Source organism: Myiozetetes cayanensis, unplaced genomic scaffold (genome assembly GCF_022539395.1).
Source record: "Myiozetetes cayanensis isolate MyiCay16 unplaced genomic scaffold, myiCay2020 scf9, whole genome shotgun sequence".
In the NCBI taxonomy this organism is placed as follows: Eukaryota; Metazoa; Chordata; class Aves; order Passeriformes; family Tyrannidae; genus Myiozetetes; species Myiozetetes cayanensis.
The window spans coordinates 38,383,852-38,401,990 of record NW_026088185.1 but is presented as its reverse complement, the minus strand read 5'-3'; the positions used below and the strand labels follow the sequence as shown (position 1 = coordinate 38,401,990).

At 48.8% G+C, this 18,139-nt stretch overlaps 2 protein-coding genes across 3 annotated transcripts in view; one reads left to right on the top strand and one right to left on the bottom strand.

Annotated features, from left to right (window-relative positions):
* The window catches only part of UPP2 (uridine phosphorylase 2), a 293,492-nt gene that overhangs the window by 47,527 nt on the left and 227,826 nt on the right, over nucleotides 1-18,139 (bottom strand). The gene's annotated exons all lie outside the window — the stretch shown is intronic.
* ACVR1 (activin A receptor type 1) overlaps nucleotides 1-18,139 on the top strand; it is a 47,903-nt gene that overhangs the window by 23,309 nt on the left and 6,455 nt on the right. The window contains exons 1-7 of one of the 2 annotated variants that reach the window (XM_050339688.1): nucleotides 4,249-4,267; nucleotides 4,875-4,948; nucleotides 6,491-6,757; nucleotides 7,212-7,429; nucleotides 10,859-10,958; nucleotides 13,070-13,216; nucleotides 15,175-15,450. In XM_050339688.1, the coding sequence (XP_050195645.1) occupies nucleotides 4,897-4,948; nucleotides 6,491-6,757; nucleotides 7,212-7,429; nucleotides 10,859-10,958; nucleotides 13,070-13,216; nucleotides 15,175-15,450 (1,060 nt within the window). In that variant the 5' untranslated portion in view covers nucleotides 4,249-4,267; nucleotides 4,875-4,896. Of the gene's footprint in view, nucleotides 1-4,248; nucleotides 4,268-4,874; nucleotides 4,949-6,490; nucleotides 6,758-7,211; nucleotides 7,430-10,858; nucleotides 10,959-13,069; nucleotides 13,217-15,174; nucleotides 15,451-18,139 lie in introns of those variants that run through there. The other variant, XM_050339687.1, reaches the window with a different exon arrangement.

Below are 18,139 nucleotides of genomic sequence, written 5' to 3'. Positions count from 1 at the left end.
GAAGCTCTCCAGTCCCTCTGCCCAGCCTGGAGCGATGCCTGGGGTGGTTGTGACCCAAGCGTGGGACTTGATACCTCTGGTTGAATAGACCATTGGCCTCAGCCCACGTATAAGATCAGGAGTCCCCCTGCTCCCCAGCTGCCCTGCATGGGGAAGTTGGCAGTACTTTTGGCTCTTTTTGTGCATGCTGGGCATTCAGGTTCTCCAGGGGTTGCATGAGAGCCTCTGCCCTTCCCCCTGTTAAAGGAGAGGCTGTGTGTCTTCCCTACTCTGCTCAGGAAGGGGCTGGTGCTGCTTCTGGCTCACTTCTTTGCCTAGGGAAGACTTTTTTCTCTCTTGGGTAAGTGGTTGTGTTGTCCTTCTGCGTTGTTGTGCGTGTGTCCCCCCACCCTGCCACTGTGAGTGTTACTCGTGTGTTGTCCCATGCCAGGCCATTCCTGCAGTTGGTGTGTCAGCTGGAGCTGTGGGCTGGCAGCACGGGCAGTACATGGATCCATACTTGCATGTGCCAGGAGGGAAAAGGAACAGGGTTATTTTTAAAAGTGACACTCATGCTTTCCTGCCTCATCCATGTCTTTCAAGAATCAAGGGATTGGCTCGTCGGGAGCATGTCAGAGCTACTGACCTCATCAGGAGGAACTTCCAGGACACTTTACATTGTGTAGGTTGGTGGTTTTATTCTTGCTCAGCAGTGCTGTGATTTTGCTTTGTACGTGAGGAGTGCAGGAGAACCAGTATCCCATGCTTGACTCTCTCTGTGTTTGTGGTCACTTTAATCCAAGGCACTCGGCCTTTCTGGGTGGCACTTTGGCACATTTTTGGAGCTGCAGTGCATGGATGTGTGCCTAGTGCACTTGCAGGTGGGTGCCAAATGGTGTTGGTGGCTGGCTTCCATCTTCTGAATGCTGGCAACCAAGTTTAGACCTTAAGAAAGGGCTGCCCAAGGTTGCTGCTCTCCGATGCAAGGAATGCCTTTGTGGGGCTGCTTGGGGGCTGGCAGCTCCTTTGTCTGAGCTTCAATTAAAGAGCAAGCTGTGAATTATTGCTTTTAAATGCACATTTCTCCTTCTAAAGACACAACTGTTGGTGAATTCAGCTCGTGTGTGGCTGTTGTGGATGGCAGAACTGCTATCCAGTGTTATGGATGTTTTCTTTTGATAGGAATCTGGTGAGGTACATGCAAAATATGTGCAGCCCTTGGGCTCTTGGCGGGTGGCCACGGGGACTGTCAGCGATATCTGGGTGCTTCTGATCTCATGGGGGAAGTCTGAGCGGCTCTTGTGGTTGGTGTTCCCATGTCTGTGTCCCATGGAGATGACATGCAGCCTCCCATGTCTGTGTCCCATGGAGATGACATGCAGCCTCCCATGTCTGTGTCCCATGGAGGTGACATGCAGCCTCCCATGTCTGTGTCCCATGGAGGTGACATGCAGCCTCCCATGTCTGTGTCCCATAGAGATGACATGCAGCCTCCCATGTCTGTGTCCCATGGAGGTGACATGCAGCCTCCCATGTCTGTGTCCCATGGAGATGACATGCAGCCTCCCATGTCTGTGTCCCATGGAGATGACATGCAGCCTCCCATGTCTGTGTCCCATGGAGATGACATGCAGCCTCAAGTGTCTGCACTAATTGGGTCGCTCCGTCTGGCACGGTCTGTGCTCTGCGTCGGGTTCGTGGCATCGGGGACTAAAGGCCATTTCCCAACAGCCTGTGCTGGGGTCCCTGTGGTGTTCTGGGTCGCCTGAACTCCCGGTTCTTCTCTCCCCTGTGGTTCTTGCAGCCATCCTGACTGTCCTGCTCATGGTCTCCTTCACCTGCATTACTTTGGGCCATACAGGAATGATTTGGCAGGAGGCAAACGGTTTTCTTAGGAAGAAAAGAGAGTGATATTGGCTGTGGAAGTGGAAGAGGCTTTGGGTTTTGGGATGGATTCTTCAGTGTTGGGACTATATGAATAGGAACTGTAGGAATTCTCTAGGTTCTGGTACGTAAAGCGGTTGTGTGTCTGTGTGTTATGCTGGATGTACTCACCAGGCGTTACATCTGCCATAGGACTGGCTTATTGTCCTCTTGGGCTTCCAAAGCCAGGTTAAGTGATTCCTCCTTTGGAATTCAGAGCTGGCCTTGGAGCAGATGCTGGCCTGTCCAGGAGCCAGGATCTCTTCCTTGCCTGCACTGCTTGGCAGGTTTGTTTGGAAATCTGGGAGCTGCCACTTTGGAAGGGACTTTTCCATCATGACCTATAGCAGGTTTCTGGTTTTCCAGTGATAATGTGCTTTTGTAGGAGGAAGTTAAACCTAAATGATCCACTTTTCCCTGTATGTGGCTGAAGTTCAGGCACTGTGTCCTGCCTCCAGCTCTGCCCTATAGCATCCAGTATTGGTGCTGGGGCTGGGATTCCCGTTGGGAGCTCTGGGATCCCTGCCCGTGTTCCCAATGCCCTCTAGTGGCTGCTGCTGCTGTGCTGCGTTCTGTAGGGCACACAGGGAGCTCCAGTCAAACAGCAGAGATCCGCGTGTTTGGAAAGGAAAATAAATTTTGCACGTTTTTGCTTTAGTTTCTCTTTATTTGTCTGGATTAAATCCCAGTCCTTCCCTTGGGAAAAAGTTCTTGTAAATTCAAACACCAGACAGTAACTGGATATCTCATGGATCTCTAGATCCATAGCAACTTGCTCTGGTGATTTATTAGAGAATGGTTTGCTCCTTACATTAAAACGTGTATTTTCTTTCTCTCTAAACAAGCAACAGCTGGAAGGGACGTGCTGGCTGGTATCACAACAACCAGACTTTGGTGCTTATGTATGTGCATTAATTGATTTGAAGAAGTAATTCTTTTTAAGCAGTGGGAACAGGACTTTTGAACTCATGTTCTCAAATAATTTTGAAGAAAAATCAGTATTTTGCAAAGGTCAGAGACTCCTTCCCAGCTCCTTCCCTCCTCCAGTCCCAGCCCAGCAGACCCAGTTGGGGTGTGAGCTGCCTTCCAGGGTTTGGGTTGGTGCTGAGGACACACAGGCTGCTGAAAGTGTGCCTAGCACTTCTCAGCAACAGCAGACAAGATATTCTGGGAGGCTTTGGGGAAAGTGAATGGCCACAGGAACAAAGTTTCATAGAAGCAGGGTTTAAATTGGGATACTTGGCTTTTTTCTTTGGGAGGACCGTGCATGCTGTGAAATGCACAGAATCTGTTAAAAGTCTGGTTTGGTTTGTTCATCTCTGGGGGGGTGCAGGTTGGATTTCTCTCCTCCTCCCTCTGAGAAACACAGGGCAGGGGCTTGTGTGTACAAATATCCTTAGGTATATTTATTTATCTTTTTCTCTGGAAGTCAAACTGCTTGAAAAGACAACAAATAGGTGCATGCAACTGGCAGAGCTTTCCTGGTGTCCATACTGCTGTGTGCCCCCTGTATCTTCAGCTCCCCTGTGTTAAGGAAACCTTGGGGTGTATCAAGGGTGAGGAAGGGAAGGCTCCCTGGGGAAGGGGTGTTTGGAAGGGAGGGTGTTGCTCTGGGAGGTGAGGGGCTGAGCACTGCCTGAATACTTGGGGTCAGGCATGTATGGTCATTTTAACTGATGACAAAGCAATTACTGAAACGTTTCTCATAATCTGCAAAACAAGTCCATGTCAGGAAATAAATGCAGAAGTAATGGCTTGGCTTTCATCACCAAGCACTTAAGCAGCCTGCTAATGATTTGAAGAGGCACAACAGAAGAAATCCGAAAGGAAAAGGGCAATATCAGATTTATTTTCAATTTTCATCTGCTTCACTAGAGTTAAATCTGAAAAATGAAGACAAATCCCTGCACGTAAGGAGCATGGTAATGCCTCAGTGCCTCTGTCAAGGAGAGGAACTAAAGTTTGCACGTACTACTTGCTGCTGCTTTTGAGTGGAATTCTGTGGCATGTGATTAGGCCAGGGATTCTCTGCAGGAGCTGAGCAGCACAGGACAGATGAACCCTTCCCAGTCACCAGCCCTGTCTGCTGGGTCAAATCCCATGAGCCTTGACTGCAGCTCATTTCAGCTCCTTGGGCATGGTGCTTGTTTAAATGCACAGTTTAAGAAACTGCAGAAGAGTTTCTTTTCAGAAACCTGTAAAATAATCCTTTTTCACAGTAGAAAGTGAAGGTGTTATTTTCCTGTAAGGACTATTGTGGCAAAGATTGGAAATACACAGGCAAATTCACTCCTTTATCTCCTATTTCAGAGGGAGTGTGAGCCTCTCTGCTATACACTGGAAACAGCCTGAGCTGCTGCACAAGGCACAGTTACCTGTTTCCAGCAGCAGGGAAATGGAACTGGGCCTTTGAAAGGAAAACCCTTGGAGAAGAAACTTTAACTGGGAAATTACTCTTCGGGGAGGAGCATCTCCTTTAAATACATCTCACTGTTTTTCTCACCACCCAGCAGTGGGTTTTGCTGGTTAACAGAAGCTATTCCAAATTTTCTGGGAGAGTTGTTTTCTGTTTCCCCTCAAAGCCCAGATAATATAGTTTTACAGACCACCTTTTCAGTTCACAATAATTTAATTTTATTATACCTGGTTCAGAGAAGGTATCTTCTATATTACATTCCTGCTTGGTTCTGGGAGGGCTCGTGTTTCCCTACTAGCAAGCTGCTGTATCTGCAGTGTAGTTGCATGTGATGTTTCTAATGCTAAAAAGAAATTGCAGTTAATGTATGAATTTTATAAATGAAGGAAATTACTTGGGAAACAGGACACAGTAAAAATGAGATCAATCAGCTTTGAGTTGTGCTGTGTTTTGTGTAAGATATGGCTGAAAGACACTACTAAACATCGATTTTTGGGGTGGTTGCATTATCAGACAGCAGTGGAAGTGTACAGAGCTCTCTCCTCTCTTTCTGCAGCTCCAGGGTGGCCGATGGAGTGATGATTCTCCCTGTGCTGATGGTGATGGCGTTCCCGTCCCCGAGCTGGCAAGGTGAGTGTCCTGTGTGCTCGGAGCCAGGGCTGCTGGGGGAGCTGGGGCTGGGCCTCCTGGCCCTGCTCTGGAGTCCCCTGTTCCTGTGGTGGGCCCACAGCCAGTGCCCCCCAGCCCCTGCCCCCAGCCCCTGCCCCCAGCCCCTGCCCCCAGCCCCTGCCCCACAGCCCCTGCCCCACAGCCCCTGCCCCACAGCCCCTGCTCCTGTGCAGAGCTGCCAGCACGGGCAGTTCCTCTCCACAATGGGCTGTTTGCCCATTGATTGCCCATTTCTGTATAAAATGTACAGGCTGTAGCATTGACATAGGTCTTCCCAGGGGCTAGGGAGGGAAATAACCTAGTTAATGAGAAGTTGGTGCAAACCTCTATGTTTGTATGACAAGTCAGACTGTGTGCGTGTGTGCCTGGTATATGGGGGGCAGCAATGCAGTGATGAGTCTCTGCAGCAGGAAACAAACATGCAATGACCATTTTTAGGGAATGGGAGTGTTTTAGGCTTGGCTTCTCACGTGCCCTGTGTCACTGCCTGACAGCACATTCCCTGCTGTGGCCCCTCAGCTCTGAGCACGTTGTGCAGGGAGCGTCAGTGACAGAGGTGCCACCTGGCCTGCTCTGCCTCGGCTGCAGGAGTGCCATGGGCCAGCAGAACTACTTTCCCCCTGGGGAAGCACTGCTGGAGTGTCCAGCCCTTCCTAGCTGGGTGTGCACAGGGACACTGCTCTGTGGGTGCCTGCACTGGAGCTCTCAGGTGCCCAACCTGCAGCTCTGCCTGAGCGGCAGCCTGAGGCAGGACAGGGGACAGGGACAGTGCCTTGGTGGGGCTGCAGCCTGGTAACCCTGCCTGCCTGCCTGCCTGGGGAAAGCCCAGCCTGGCTGGAGTGAGTGTGGCACGGCAGGAGCCTTGGTGAGGGAGGGGCTGGCTGGTACGTGACAATACACTGTGCAGCTGGAAAACCACCTAAGGAAAGAAAGCAGCAGTGTAGGCATAAGGAATAGGAACAGTCATGAAGGAGAATGTCTCTGTTTCCAACCCAGGAACTCTTCAGCAGACGTGTTCCAGTTTTCCAGCAGATAACTGATCTGCACTGGTCCATGGATGCATCATGACCTGCAGTGATTCCCAGTGCTGCTCTATGTGCAGGCTCCATGGAATGGATCCACTGCAGAGTGTCCCATCAGAGTGTCTCTGCCCTCAGCCCAGAGCAGTCCTTTCAAAGGACAGGCACTGTTGGTTAGGCTTTTCCCCCTGCTGACTGTCCCTGTGCAGATGCCCCTCTGGGAGTGTATGTATGAGAGGTGGTGTAAAATGACTGTACTCTGGACTGTGAGTGCTTGGGGTGGGCAGACAGTAGTGTGTTTCTTTGATGGTGCTGAAATGGCTGAATTAATATCATTGGCTCCTAGTTGGTGGTTCTTCAGCTCTAGCTGCAAATAATATCTCTGCCCTTAAAGAGAAGATTTTATTGTCTAATGGTTTCGTTACCTCTAACTGAAGCTGTTAAGAACAGGATGATGTTTTTATCTCAACTCTCGCTTTTACAGATGATGAACTGAAGCTCAAGATGGTGCACTACGAATGTGTGTGTGAAGGCATGTCCTGTGGGAATGGGGATCGCTGCCAAGGCCAGCAGTGCTTTGCTTCCCTGAGCATCAATGACGGGGCTAAGGTTTACCAGAAGGGCTGCTTCCAGGTCTATGAGCAGGGGAAAATGACCTGCAAAACACCTCCATCCCCTGACCAGGCTGTGGAGTGCTGCCAGGGACACCTGTGCAACATGAACATCACTGCACAGCTGCCCTCTTCGAAAGGTGAGAGCTTCATCAGTCACCAGGGCACTTGAGGAAGAAAAGGGGTTTGGCTTTGATCAGCTGTGGTGGGAGCGAGATGGCTCCAGTGCTGGATGAAGGAGTGGGCATGGCAAGGCCTGTTGATCACCCTGGAGCCTGCTGGTGTGATGGTCAGATGGTCTGTGTGGGCAGGGGAGTGATGGGGTTTCAGTGCATGACTGGGGACAGGGTGGGGGTACTGCCTGTGAGAAATGGCCCCGTGCAGGTGGGGGTTGTGCTGACAGCTCTGCAGGGAGCACAGCCTGTGTGCAGTGTGCTCGCTCCTCTGGCTGTGGCGTGGCCTCTGTCACACCAGCTGGGTCCCCAGGTAAGGGTTGGTCAGTGCTGCTGGATTTGAAGACTTTCTTTGGGAATCTGCAAACTTATTTTTTTCTCTCTCTCTTTTTTTCCTTCTTTTTCCCTTCTCCTTTCCAAGGGCAAACATTTCAAGGAGAAGCTGCAGGTTACAGTATGGAGACACTAATCATCGTTATCCTGGCTCCTGTGATAGTATTGATAGTTTTTTCTGCAGTAGCAGTGCTGATCATCCGGAGAATACAGAAAAACCACATGGAGAGGCTCAATTCTAGGGATGCAGAGTATGGCACCATCGAGGGCCTCATTGCCTCCAACGTGGGGGACAGCACGTTGGCAGTAAGTGACCTGTGTGCAGGGGGGAGCTTTCCTCACTTCCCACTCCCTTCTCATCCCTCCACGTGGCCACATCACCAACAGGACCCTTGGCTGCCAGGGGTTGCCACTTGGCCTCAGGACTTGTGTGGTGATGTTCCTGTGCTCCCAAAACTGCAGTTGTAATGAATGGTAACCAAAAGGCAGCTTTGACAAGTGTAGCATTTTTGAGCTGAAGAATCACTCTGAGCTGTTCATGTTCCTGGAAACAAGGTCTGAACAGCAAAACAGAGTGTGCCTGTTGAGTGGCCTGAAGTGATGTGCACCTTTGATATATGACAGCCCAAAGGGCTGGAAAAGATGTGGTGGTAGGGGAAGGAGAAAATACAGATAATTTTGGTGTTTAAAACCTTCAGACCTGACTGCTGTGATCTTGGTAGCAGGGCTCTGGGGTGACTGGAAGATCAGTGGCAGTTTGTTGACAGAAGAGCGGTAGGAGTTTTAAGAAATGTGCAATGCTTACCCAAAGCTCTGCTTTCAGAGTATATTCTTGTTCATATGGTGTCTGGAAAATAAAATGACATGGGAAATATTCCCTTTCTGAAGGCTGACTGTGCCTTCCCCTTCCACCTGAGGCCTGAGCACAAGTGTCCCCACCAGCTGTCCTGAGCTCTGTGGAGCAGAGCAAGTAATGCTTCAGGCAGCTGGAGGGTTTGTTTCTGAAACCAGTGCTGGGAGTTTTCTCCTCCTTGCATTGCTGAGATAAAATCTCCTCAACATTAAGAGGCTGGAAAAGGTTTTCTATTTTGGTGCTGTCCTGCCTAAATGTGCTTTCACTGCAGGGTTGCAGAGTGGCTAATACCTGTTAATCTTTATTTTTTTTAAATGCCTTTGGCTCTCTTTAATTAGCCTACAAAGATTGGGCTGTGTTACTCGTTTAAAACAACCAGACTGGATATATTCACCACGAACCAGACGTGTGCAACTGGTGATTTGTCCTTAAACACTGACTTCCAGCTTTTACCAGCTGTTCCTGGTAGTGCAAGACCATTTCCGGCCATTTGCAAACCTTTTGCACTTCAGGTTTTTTAATCTTACTTGCAAACAGTGATAAAACCTGTGAAGAATAAATCAAAATTCTGTCTCGAAGGCCTGGGAGGAGTTGGGAGCTGTGAGGGCTTGGTCTGGTGGAGCTGTCAGACCCCTGAGCACTGGTTTTGGTGCCGTTGCCCTGCCTCCCAGTGTGGGTGATGCACAAACAGTCACTGGTAGTTCCCGTGTCTAAATGCTCATCTAAACAATAAGTCCTTTTTAGATTCCAGATTTTTCTTTTCCATTGTGTTTCAGATCACTGGTTTTGTCACACAGTAGATGAGTTTACATTCAGGATTAGTCTCCACAGTGTAGCAAGTGCTTAAAGCCCTAAGCTGCTTAATGGGCATGGAAAGAGCTGTGGCCTCTTCAAATCTTGTTTTTACAGTCTCTGTAGATAAATGTGGAGTTGGTTTTTTGGTTTGGGAGTTTTTTTGTTGGTTTTTTTTTTTTGCCTCTGATGCAAACAGGAAGGAAAATGAGCTCTCAGCTTGTGTTAAAAAGCAAGATAGCAGTCTCTGTCATTCCTGGATTATCTTTTTCTTGAGCCCTCCTTAAGATGCTGTTAGAAGAAATGAGATTTCATGGATCTGGTTCAAGCCCAGCAGTGCAGTTTACTGGAAATACTAGAGAGTTGATTATACTTAGGCTTTTTTATCCTATTTTCCTTTGTAAAGGAAACAAAGTCCTGCAATAGTTGTTAATGCTTTGAACTAGTACAGAACTCCTGGCCATAAAAGTAGCTGGGCATTAGCATTTTACAAGGCTAATGGGATTTTAACATTCAATTAGGATCTCACTCATGTTTGTTATAAGCTTACAGTTCAAAGTCTGCTTTCTGTGCACCAAGAATACCAGAAACTGATAAAACGTTTGAGAAAGATTTGTTACAGAGGATTTTCTGGAGTATCAATGACCAGTCTTTTATAGGGGATGCAGGTGAATCCCCTCTCACCTTGTTGAAAACTGTTTTCAGTTCTAAATACGTGCATCGAGCCTGAATAGTTTGGCACAAGGCTCCCAGTGACTGTTACCTGCCACAGAATGGCTTCTTTTGGGGGACTGTCCATCCATTGGGTCAGCCCCTGCAGGGAAGGAGCCTTGCAGGGAATTCATTGGCTGTTGTCTTGTGAAGAAGTTGTGATTTGGGGCAGGGACCTGATGTTAATCAGGAAAACCCCTGTGGTGCAGGTGGGATGTGGTTTCTCGGGGCTCTGTTCTGGGCCACTTGGGAAGCCTCTGGTGTCCCAGACCTGTTCTCTAACCCGGTGTTCCTCTGCCCCTCACTGCCTGCTGAGGGTGCTGGGCTCCTGCAGCTGGCACCTGTTCCCATAGGGTCGAGGATGTCTCTGCCAGTCTTAGCTGGGCAGGTGACCTGTTTGACAGCCAAGTGCTGCACTGTGATTTCTATTCTCTGTTATTGCTACTTTGACTTTTAGCATTGAGGTTTGGGATGTGGTTGTAAAACAGGTGTCTAGTGAGGTTAAGGTGCCCTGTGACCCTGTGTGAGTCTGGCAGGTATGAGACAGGGCCTCTGAAATACCTGTTCTTCCCTGGAATGGTGTCTGGAGGTTCAGTGGGGTGCACTAGGACATCCCAAACGGCACTGGGTGCAGGTAGGCAGCGGTTTGCCAGTGGTTCTCAGCGTCAGAGGCCAGGTGGAGCTGGCAGGAGCAGGGCAGCGAGGGTGGCTGCAGCCCCTTCCTCCTGCTCTGCCAAACTGCAGCTTGGAGAGACGTGTGCTTCCACAAATCCACGCTCAGGCTCAAAGGTGGGGAGGGTGGTGCACGGGTGAGGGTGGCCTGGGTGGCTGTGCACACCCACCTGCTGGTCCAGCCCTCCCACAAGGGCTCAGTTTTGGGATGCTCACCTGCTCCAGCCCTGGAGTGTGCTTCCCAGGGGCCTGCAAACTGCATAGGGGTGAAAGTTTTAAGTACAGAAATCAAAGAACATTTATTTCTTTTCGAGGTACTCAGATTATTGCCAGACATAGGAAACTTTGGGGCAAAAAGGCTGATATTAACGTGTTTAAAGAGATATCAGATACAGAACTGAGAGACCATAAGGTGAGTGAGAGAACAACAAAGTACAGAAAAAGGGTGGGATCTCATGACAGAGAATAGCTGGTAGGCCAGGAGCAAGCTTCCAGTTCACAGGCATCTACTGTCATTTATTTATTATATGAAATGACTTATTAAACAAATGCTCCTTGTCCCTGAGTGACCAAATGGCATCCCCAGAGCCACTGAGATATCCTGAGCTATAACCTACCTGCCCCATGCAGGGTGTACTTTTGTGTGTGTAAACAGGGAAAAATGAGGTTCTCATGGCTTGTAAACTTCTGCTTTTCCTTTTGAACAGGATTTGTTGGACCATTCCTGCACATCTGGAAGTGGTTCTGGACTTCCTTTCTTGGTGCAAAGAACGGTGGCTCGTCAGATCACGCTTGTGGAGTGTGTAGGTCAGTGCCAGTCTTGTTCACATCTGGTAACAAATGCAGACAGAAAGGTCTTATCTCCCATCCTCATCTTTCTCCTCAGTTGTTTAGATAGTATGTGCAACTTCTCAGGCTTCAGCTGATGGAACATGCTTGGTTTTAGAAAGTCAAGTGAAAAAATTCCTTCCAGATCTCTGCAGAAGAAAGGGGCAAATATCTGTGCTTTGTGATGGAAAAATTTAAGCTTTGTTAAGTGAGGCAATGCTAGAAAATACAAACCAGGCCAGTTTGGGTACTGTGTAAGCTAAATAAACTGTTTTTAGAAAAGCAAGCTCAGTTTGAAGTTTGACACTGTGAACACCGTTTGTTCATTAATGGTGCTCAACTCGAAAGCCTTAGAATTCCAAAAAGGTCACCTGGGCTTGAGATCTGGAGTTGGAGCGTCAAGCCAAGTGGCAAACACGGTATTTCAAATGGAAACCTGTGATTTTGGGTGGTTGGAATGGGAACATGAATGTGTTGTAGTTGACTTGCTGTGCACTGTTCTTTGGAACCCTGGAGGCAGTGATGTGCTGCTGCTGCTCTTCCCCTTAAAGAAAATCTCTCTAGTAATTCTTCCCTAAAAGTCTTCTGGGTCTTTAGTTTTTTGTATGACTTTAGTGTTAATTTTAGGGATTCATTAAATTTTACTTCAGCATATATTTATTATTAATTGAATAGTGTTAAATTTGAGTTTAGTAATTTTAGGAAGCATTTGGGTCAAAGATACCCCGAGGCAGGGACATTGAGCCAAGATGCTGTACTGGCACTAAAGAGGTGAGGAAGGCATGAGAAAGAAGGAAGGAAGGACTGGAGTATGTTCTGTGCTGCTGCTTCAGTGACCTGAACTCAGGGCAGTTTAGCACCTTCCTGTCAGTCCTGAGAAAGTTTAACTCATCGGGGTGTTTAATGAAGCCCAGCTATAACAGATGAGCCTCTGAATCTGCAGGGACCAGGCCTACCTTTTAGCAGTGTTTCTGTGCTTTTGGCTCAGTGTACACTGAGTAGGCACAAATGTTCACACTCGCCTGAAATGCAGGTGTAGACCCTCTGATGCATCAGGAGCTGTGGGATGTGACAGACGTGATTCTACCTGTGACACAGACACTTCTGTGTGTGTGTACGTGTGAGTCCCTGTGTCCCTGGAGTGGTGCCTGCTCCCAGGTTAGCTCAGGCTGGCACCATTCCCAGGGACCCTGTGTGTTGCCCTGCAGGGCAGGAGCAGATGAAGGCACTTGTGCAGGCGGTGTCCCTGGGGTGACAGCAGCGAGACCTCAGCGTTGGGTGTCCCTGGTGAACCTGCTGCTGGTTCCCAGGTGCCTCTGAAGGACACGGGATGGCAGGGCAACAAAGGGCACAATTTGGGTGTTTGGAGTTGCCAGATCTGGCACAGTTCATGGCCTCATGCCTGAGGCTGTTGCACTTGGGTTGTGATGGAAATGGCAGCAGGCAGAACTGTTCAGCATGTCTTGTCCAGGATGGAGCTTTGCACTCGGGTGCTTCATGATGTCATACATTTCTTCTAAGCTATTTGGGTAAAAAGCTTGGTGTTCAGACAGTGTGTCCTGATCTCCACAGAACAGGGGGGTTGGTTTTTTTAATCCTTTTTTGTTTGTTTGTTGGTGGGTTTGGGGTTTCATGTTGACTGTTTCTGCAAGGGCTGCTGATGTAATAGAAATGTAAAGGTTGTATCCCCAGCATTACATATCCTTCCTGTCCTTCCAACTGCAGAATTCACAGCTTTATTTGTGTTGTGCACACTGACCTTGCCATGTGCTGCCAAAGTCACTTCAGCTGCAAAAGCACTTTCATTGCTGGTGGTTGAATGGTGACACCTCCCAGTTCACGCCCCCTGTACTACACTGCTGTGCAGGAGGAGAGATCCACCCTCAGAGGGCTTGCAGTCAAAACAACAGGAAAAGAGAAGGGATGGTGGAGCACAATGTGACTCCAGTGGTAAGAAGTGCATGATCAGACCACACCAGTGTGGTATTTAGGCCGTGACAGTTGAGTTTCCATCCTTTCAGCTCCTCCTGCCCTTCTCCCCAGTGAAGGCTCTTAGTTGACAACTTCTCCTGTGTTTTCTCCCCCATCAGGAAAGGGCCGTTATGGAGAAGTTTGGAGGGGTCAGTGGCAAGGAGAAAACGTGGCTGTGAAGATCTTCTCTTCTAGGGATGAAAAGTCCTGGTTCAGGGAAACTGAGCTGTACAACACTGTGTTGCTGCGGCACGAGAATATTTTGGGTAAGTAGGACAACCGCGTTCTGTATCCTGGTGTGGCTGCTGTAAAGGTGAGTTACCTGGACAGGGAGCTTTGCATTGCAAAGCACAGCATGTTCACCAGGTGTCCCACGGTCTTTAAGTTCCTGTGCTGTGATAAATGGTTGAAGGGAAATTTTCAGAGAGACACTTGCCAGGAGGAGGGGCTGGGTCTCAATGGGGAGTGTGGTGACAGCCGTGACTCGTGTCCCTGCAGTATTCCCAGCAGGGAGCAGATTAATCAATGAATCAATTGTTGGCAGCACAGCTCGTAGAAAACAGTGGAGGTGCCACAGGTCCCCATGGAAGAGCTGACCCTTGCAGCTCTCACCACAGAGACCTGCACAGTGTTATCAGGGCAAATTCTAGTGGATCTGTGTTTGTAACTTCAGTTTCCCTGCAGAAATGGATGGAGAAAAAGTGGGGAGGAGTTTATAAAGACATTTAAGTATTGGAATACTTATGCCTGAGTAAAGTGAAGTACAAATCCATTATTTTCTTCTGGTTTGCAGTTCTACTCATGGTCAGACTAAGCTCCTTTGGTGTTTAAACTTCAGCTGTAGTTGAATGATGTGTCTCATTTCCTTGTAAATATGGAAGTACAGTGAACCTTGTGCATTGCTCATGCCTTGTGTGCTTGGTTCTAAGAGCTGGGAAAATGGCTTTGTTGTGTTGGGCCATGGCTGAGGTTTAAGCAGCCCTTTGATTCCTAATAGACATGCCCTTCTGCCCCTGCTGTGCCACCTCTACAAATAAAAGCAGCAGCCCATTTTCTGAGTGCTGACACTGCCTCACCCGCAATCTGTCTGTCTTCAGTCAGGTTTTCCTTGGGCTCCTTATTCATGCTTCCTGTCAGAGGATATTCCTTGGCTCTGTAGCTCACCCTGCTAGACGTTTGTCTAATGTTTCCTGAAGCAGTTCCTTTGTTACTGCAAAAATAATTTGATGGCCTCCTGAAATGTGAATTATTGAACTTCCCTTCCCGAGAGAGCAAGTGACTTGGCTGAAATTACATTGCACATTTCCCTTGGTCCTCTGCCTGTGTTTAGTCTTTCTTGATAACTGTCAAATTTGTTGGCTATTTTGTAGACTTTTTTTAGATGCAGTATTAAACAATATCATGGATTACAGAAGTGTCACATTGTGCAGAAGTCTGACTTCAGGAGAGAAAGCAGTGGGTGTTCTTTCTGACAAATGTCTTATGTGAGCTTTTAATAAACATGGTTTGTTCCTCTGACTTGGGAATAAAACTTTTGCTGTTCCAGCTAAAGCTGTTGAGGTCACTGTGCTGGTACAGACCCAGTGCAGAGGTGGCAGGAAGGGAGCTACTCCTGAATTTGGGGTTCAGTTTTAAGACACCACATTTTTGAAGGCGCTCTTGAGGTTCATGAGTTTTGAACAGAAAATTTTCTCTGTTCCTTCATAGAAGATCATTGGATTTGGGCTACACACTTAACCCTGTTCTCAGCAGCCTGCACTGGCTGCCTGTGGGCCCTAAAAATGGAAATGGTTGCTCGTGGCCTGATCCTTGAGGTGTTGCTGCTTTCCAATATGATTCACTCAAGCGGGCAGCAGCAGATGTGCTATAACCTCGGTGTCTTTCTGTTTGACTGGGCACTTCTCTACCCCCAAGTCCTTTAAAAAGAAGGAAAAAAATAAAAATAAATGTATTTTTAAAGTATGTGGTCCTAATAAGTAGTTGTTTGGTGTGACTGACAAATACATAAATGCGTTCTTGTGAATAGGTGGGAGTTAGAGTTCCAGAATCTGTCAGCTCTGTTTTCATCACAGCAATGTCTGCAGTGCAGCTGTGGAAAAGTTGTAATTACAGCAGTGTTACATCCCAAGAGGGGATTCAGAATTGATTCTCTTCTTGGGTGAGTCTTGAAGGAGCTCTGTCACTTTGAGTTCATATTTCTCCCTTGTTGTTTCTCTGCCCCCAGGTTTTATTGCCTCTGATATGACTTCCAGGAACTCCAGCACGCAGCTGTGGCTGATCACGCACTACCACGAGATGGGCTCCCTGTACGACTACCTGCAGCTGACCACGCTGGACACGGTGAGCTGCCTGCGCATCGTGCTGTCCATCGCCAGCGGGCTGGCCCACCTGCACATCGAGATCTTCGGCACGCAGGGCAAGCCGGCCATCTCCCACCGCGACCTCAAGAGCAAGAACATCCTCGTCAAGAAGAACGGGCAGTGCTGCATCGCCGACCTGGGTGAGTGCAGCCCCTGCTGCCTGCAGAAATCCCTGCTGGGCTGGCTCCAGATGGGGAGCACTGCAGTACCCTGGCGGTAGCCCAGCGATAGCCCTGCAGTACCCAGCACTAGCCCACCAGTAGCACTAGCCTACCCTGCAGTAGCCTTGCAGTAGCCTATGCCAGCCTAGCCTGTCGCAGTAGCCCTGTGCAGTAGCCTCCTGCAGTAGCGCCTTGGCCAGCTGAGCCGCAGCAGCTAGCCGTGTGCAGTAGCCCCAGTGCACTAGCCCCAGCACTAGCCCACCAGTCCCCTTCAGGAGCCCTGCAGTAGCCTAGCACTAGCCCCCCAGTCCCCCACAGTAGCCCCCAGTCCCCGCAGCAGCCTCGTGCCCGGTAGCCCCCGTGCCCGCGAGTAGCCCCGCCCGTGCCCGCAGTAGCCCCCGTGCCCGCAGTAGCCCCCCGTGCCGCAGTAGCCCCGTGCCTTGCCCTCCCAGCGGCCGTGGCTCCCCGCAGTGCCCGCGCCGGCCGCCAGGTGGCGCGTGAGCCCAGCATGCCTTTTGGGACATTTTTGGGTTCCGTGGCTGAATCCCCCGATCCCAGCGGGGTGCGGGGAGGAGGGGTCGGCTCCTTGAACTCACAGACAGTCTGCACCGTGCGCTCGCTGTCCCAGTGCCCTCCCTCCGGCCAGCCTGAGTCCGGCCAGCTCACTCCGAGCTCAGAAGGGGGTGCCCTGGAACCAGCTGGTTTGGAATTTAAGCCAGCATGGTGCTCAGGAGCAGTTGCTGCAGCGTAGCTCATTCACACTTTGGAGGGATGTCTGACAATAGTTTGGTTTTTTTTCTCTGAAGACAAGGGAGAAAATAGTGGTAGAACAGTGTTGGGGGCTATTGGTTAGGCAAAAAGTGTGTCAGGAGATGGGAATATTTTCTAATAATAATTCCACTGCACAGTTTCTATCACTTGTGCCTGAGGGACACACAGGGGAAACTGGAAAACCACGCACCTGGGCCTATCTAAAATTGCAGTGGGAATAGTAAGTAGCAAACAGAGCAGTAAGTTGAAATTACAAAGCTTCAGAGGCTGACTTTTAAATAAATTTTTAACTCGTGCTGAGGAGGGGGCAGCACATCCTGGCATTGATTGACATCACATTGGTACAGTGAAATCTACTACACCATTTATCTAGAGGCTTCAGACATTTGAGAGATTTTTCCAAGAGAACACAGCAGTAAACACTTCCCAGTTAGTTTTTACAGTAAAGTAAATATTTTTTAAAATGGGAATTCCTCAAGCATGTATCTGACACATTTTTCCTGTGTTTCTCCTCTCTGAGGGAGAGTCACCAAAGAATTTGTTGCTTCTGGCAGGTATTCATGCCTTTCTTTCTGTGAGGCATTGTCTTTTTTCCATTCTCTGGTGTTCTCCTCAGTTTCAGCCTCAGGATCTGGAACTGGGAGCTGCTCTGGCCACAGCATCCCCAGGATCTGGAGCTGCAGTGCCAGCACTGCCTGGTTCAGATATGCCCTGGCTAAGCAGAAACTGTGTGCCAAAGTCCAGGCTGGGTGTCATTCCTGCTCAGTCTGTCAGCACTGTGGAAAAGTTCTACCCTTGTGCTTCTCAAGCACCGTACGTGCCTGGTGATGGGTCTGAGTTGAGCAACCCCAAGGAACAGCATGGAATGCTGGGGGACAGCAGAAATACTCCAGTGTGCTAAAAGGGGTTTGTCTTGTAAGCACAACGTGTTTCTTTTCTTTTTAAGGCTGATATCCTAAAGCAAGAGTTCTTCTGCCAGGCACTCAGTGCCCCTGAGATACTTGTGCATTGAGCCCCTGGGAGGAGGAGATGCTGAAGTGGAGCAGGATCTGCTTCCCAACTCCCAAAGTGCTCAGATGCCTCTGTGAGGGGAACCTGGTTACAACACTCTGTCCCCTGACCTCATTGCACCATGTCCTTATTGTGCAGTGTGTGGGATGCTGACTTGCCTCCCTCAGCTGTAAAACTTTGACCAGTCAGCCTGTAGAATCTTTTACCCAATATGGATGGAGTATTTTGATTTTTATCAAAGTCTTCTCCAAGGTCTTGATGTCTTCAGAGTTTGCCAGGAAATGTGGTTTCTAACCTTTGTTTGCAGTTGCAAGCCTTTTTCAAAAATATTATAATCCATACACATTGTGTAATGTAATTTAATGTGAATTTAAACAAGTACATACATGTGTAAGTGTGTGTGTCATATATGACAAAAACACTTGGATCTGGGAGCAGGCTTTCCAGGTAATCTTGTCAGGAGATGGTATCCAAGGTGTCCTTATGAAAGGTGGGGACAAACTTTGTAGCAGGACCTGTTGCAACAGGCCAAGGGGTGGCAGTTTGAAACTAAAAGAGATTTAGATTTATTAGAAGAAGTGTTTTACAATGAGGGTGCTGAGGCCCTGGCACAGGTTATCCAAAGGAACTGTGTCTGCCCCATCCCTGGAAGTGTCCAGGGTCAGGTTGGACGGGGCTTGGAGCAACCTGGGATAGTGGAAGGTGTCCCTGCCCATGGCAGGGGTGGAATGAGATGAACTCTGATGTTCCTCCCAACCTGAACCATTCTGCGATCTTTCTACAAGCGCCATAAGCATTTTCTTAGCAACTTGAAATTTCTTAAAGTGCATTTAGATTGTAGGAAAGTGTTTTCCAAATTTTTGTTACATTGAAGTACAAACTGTTC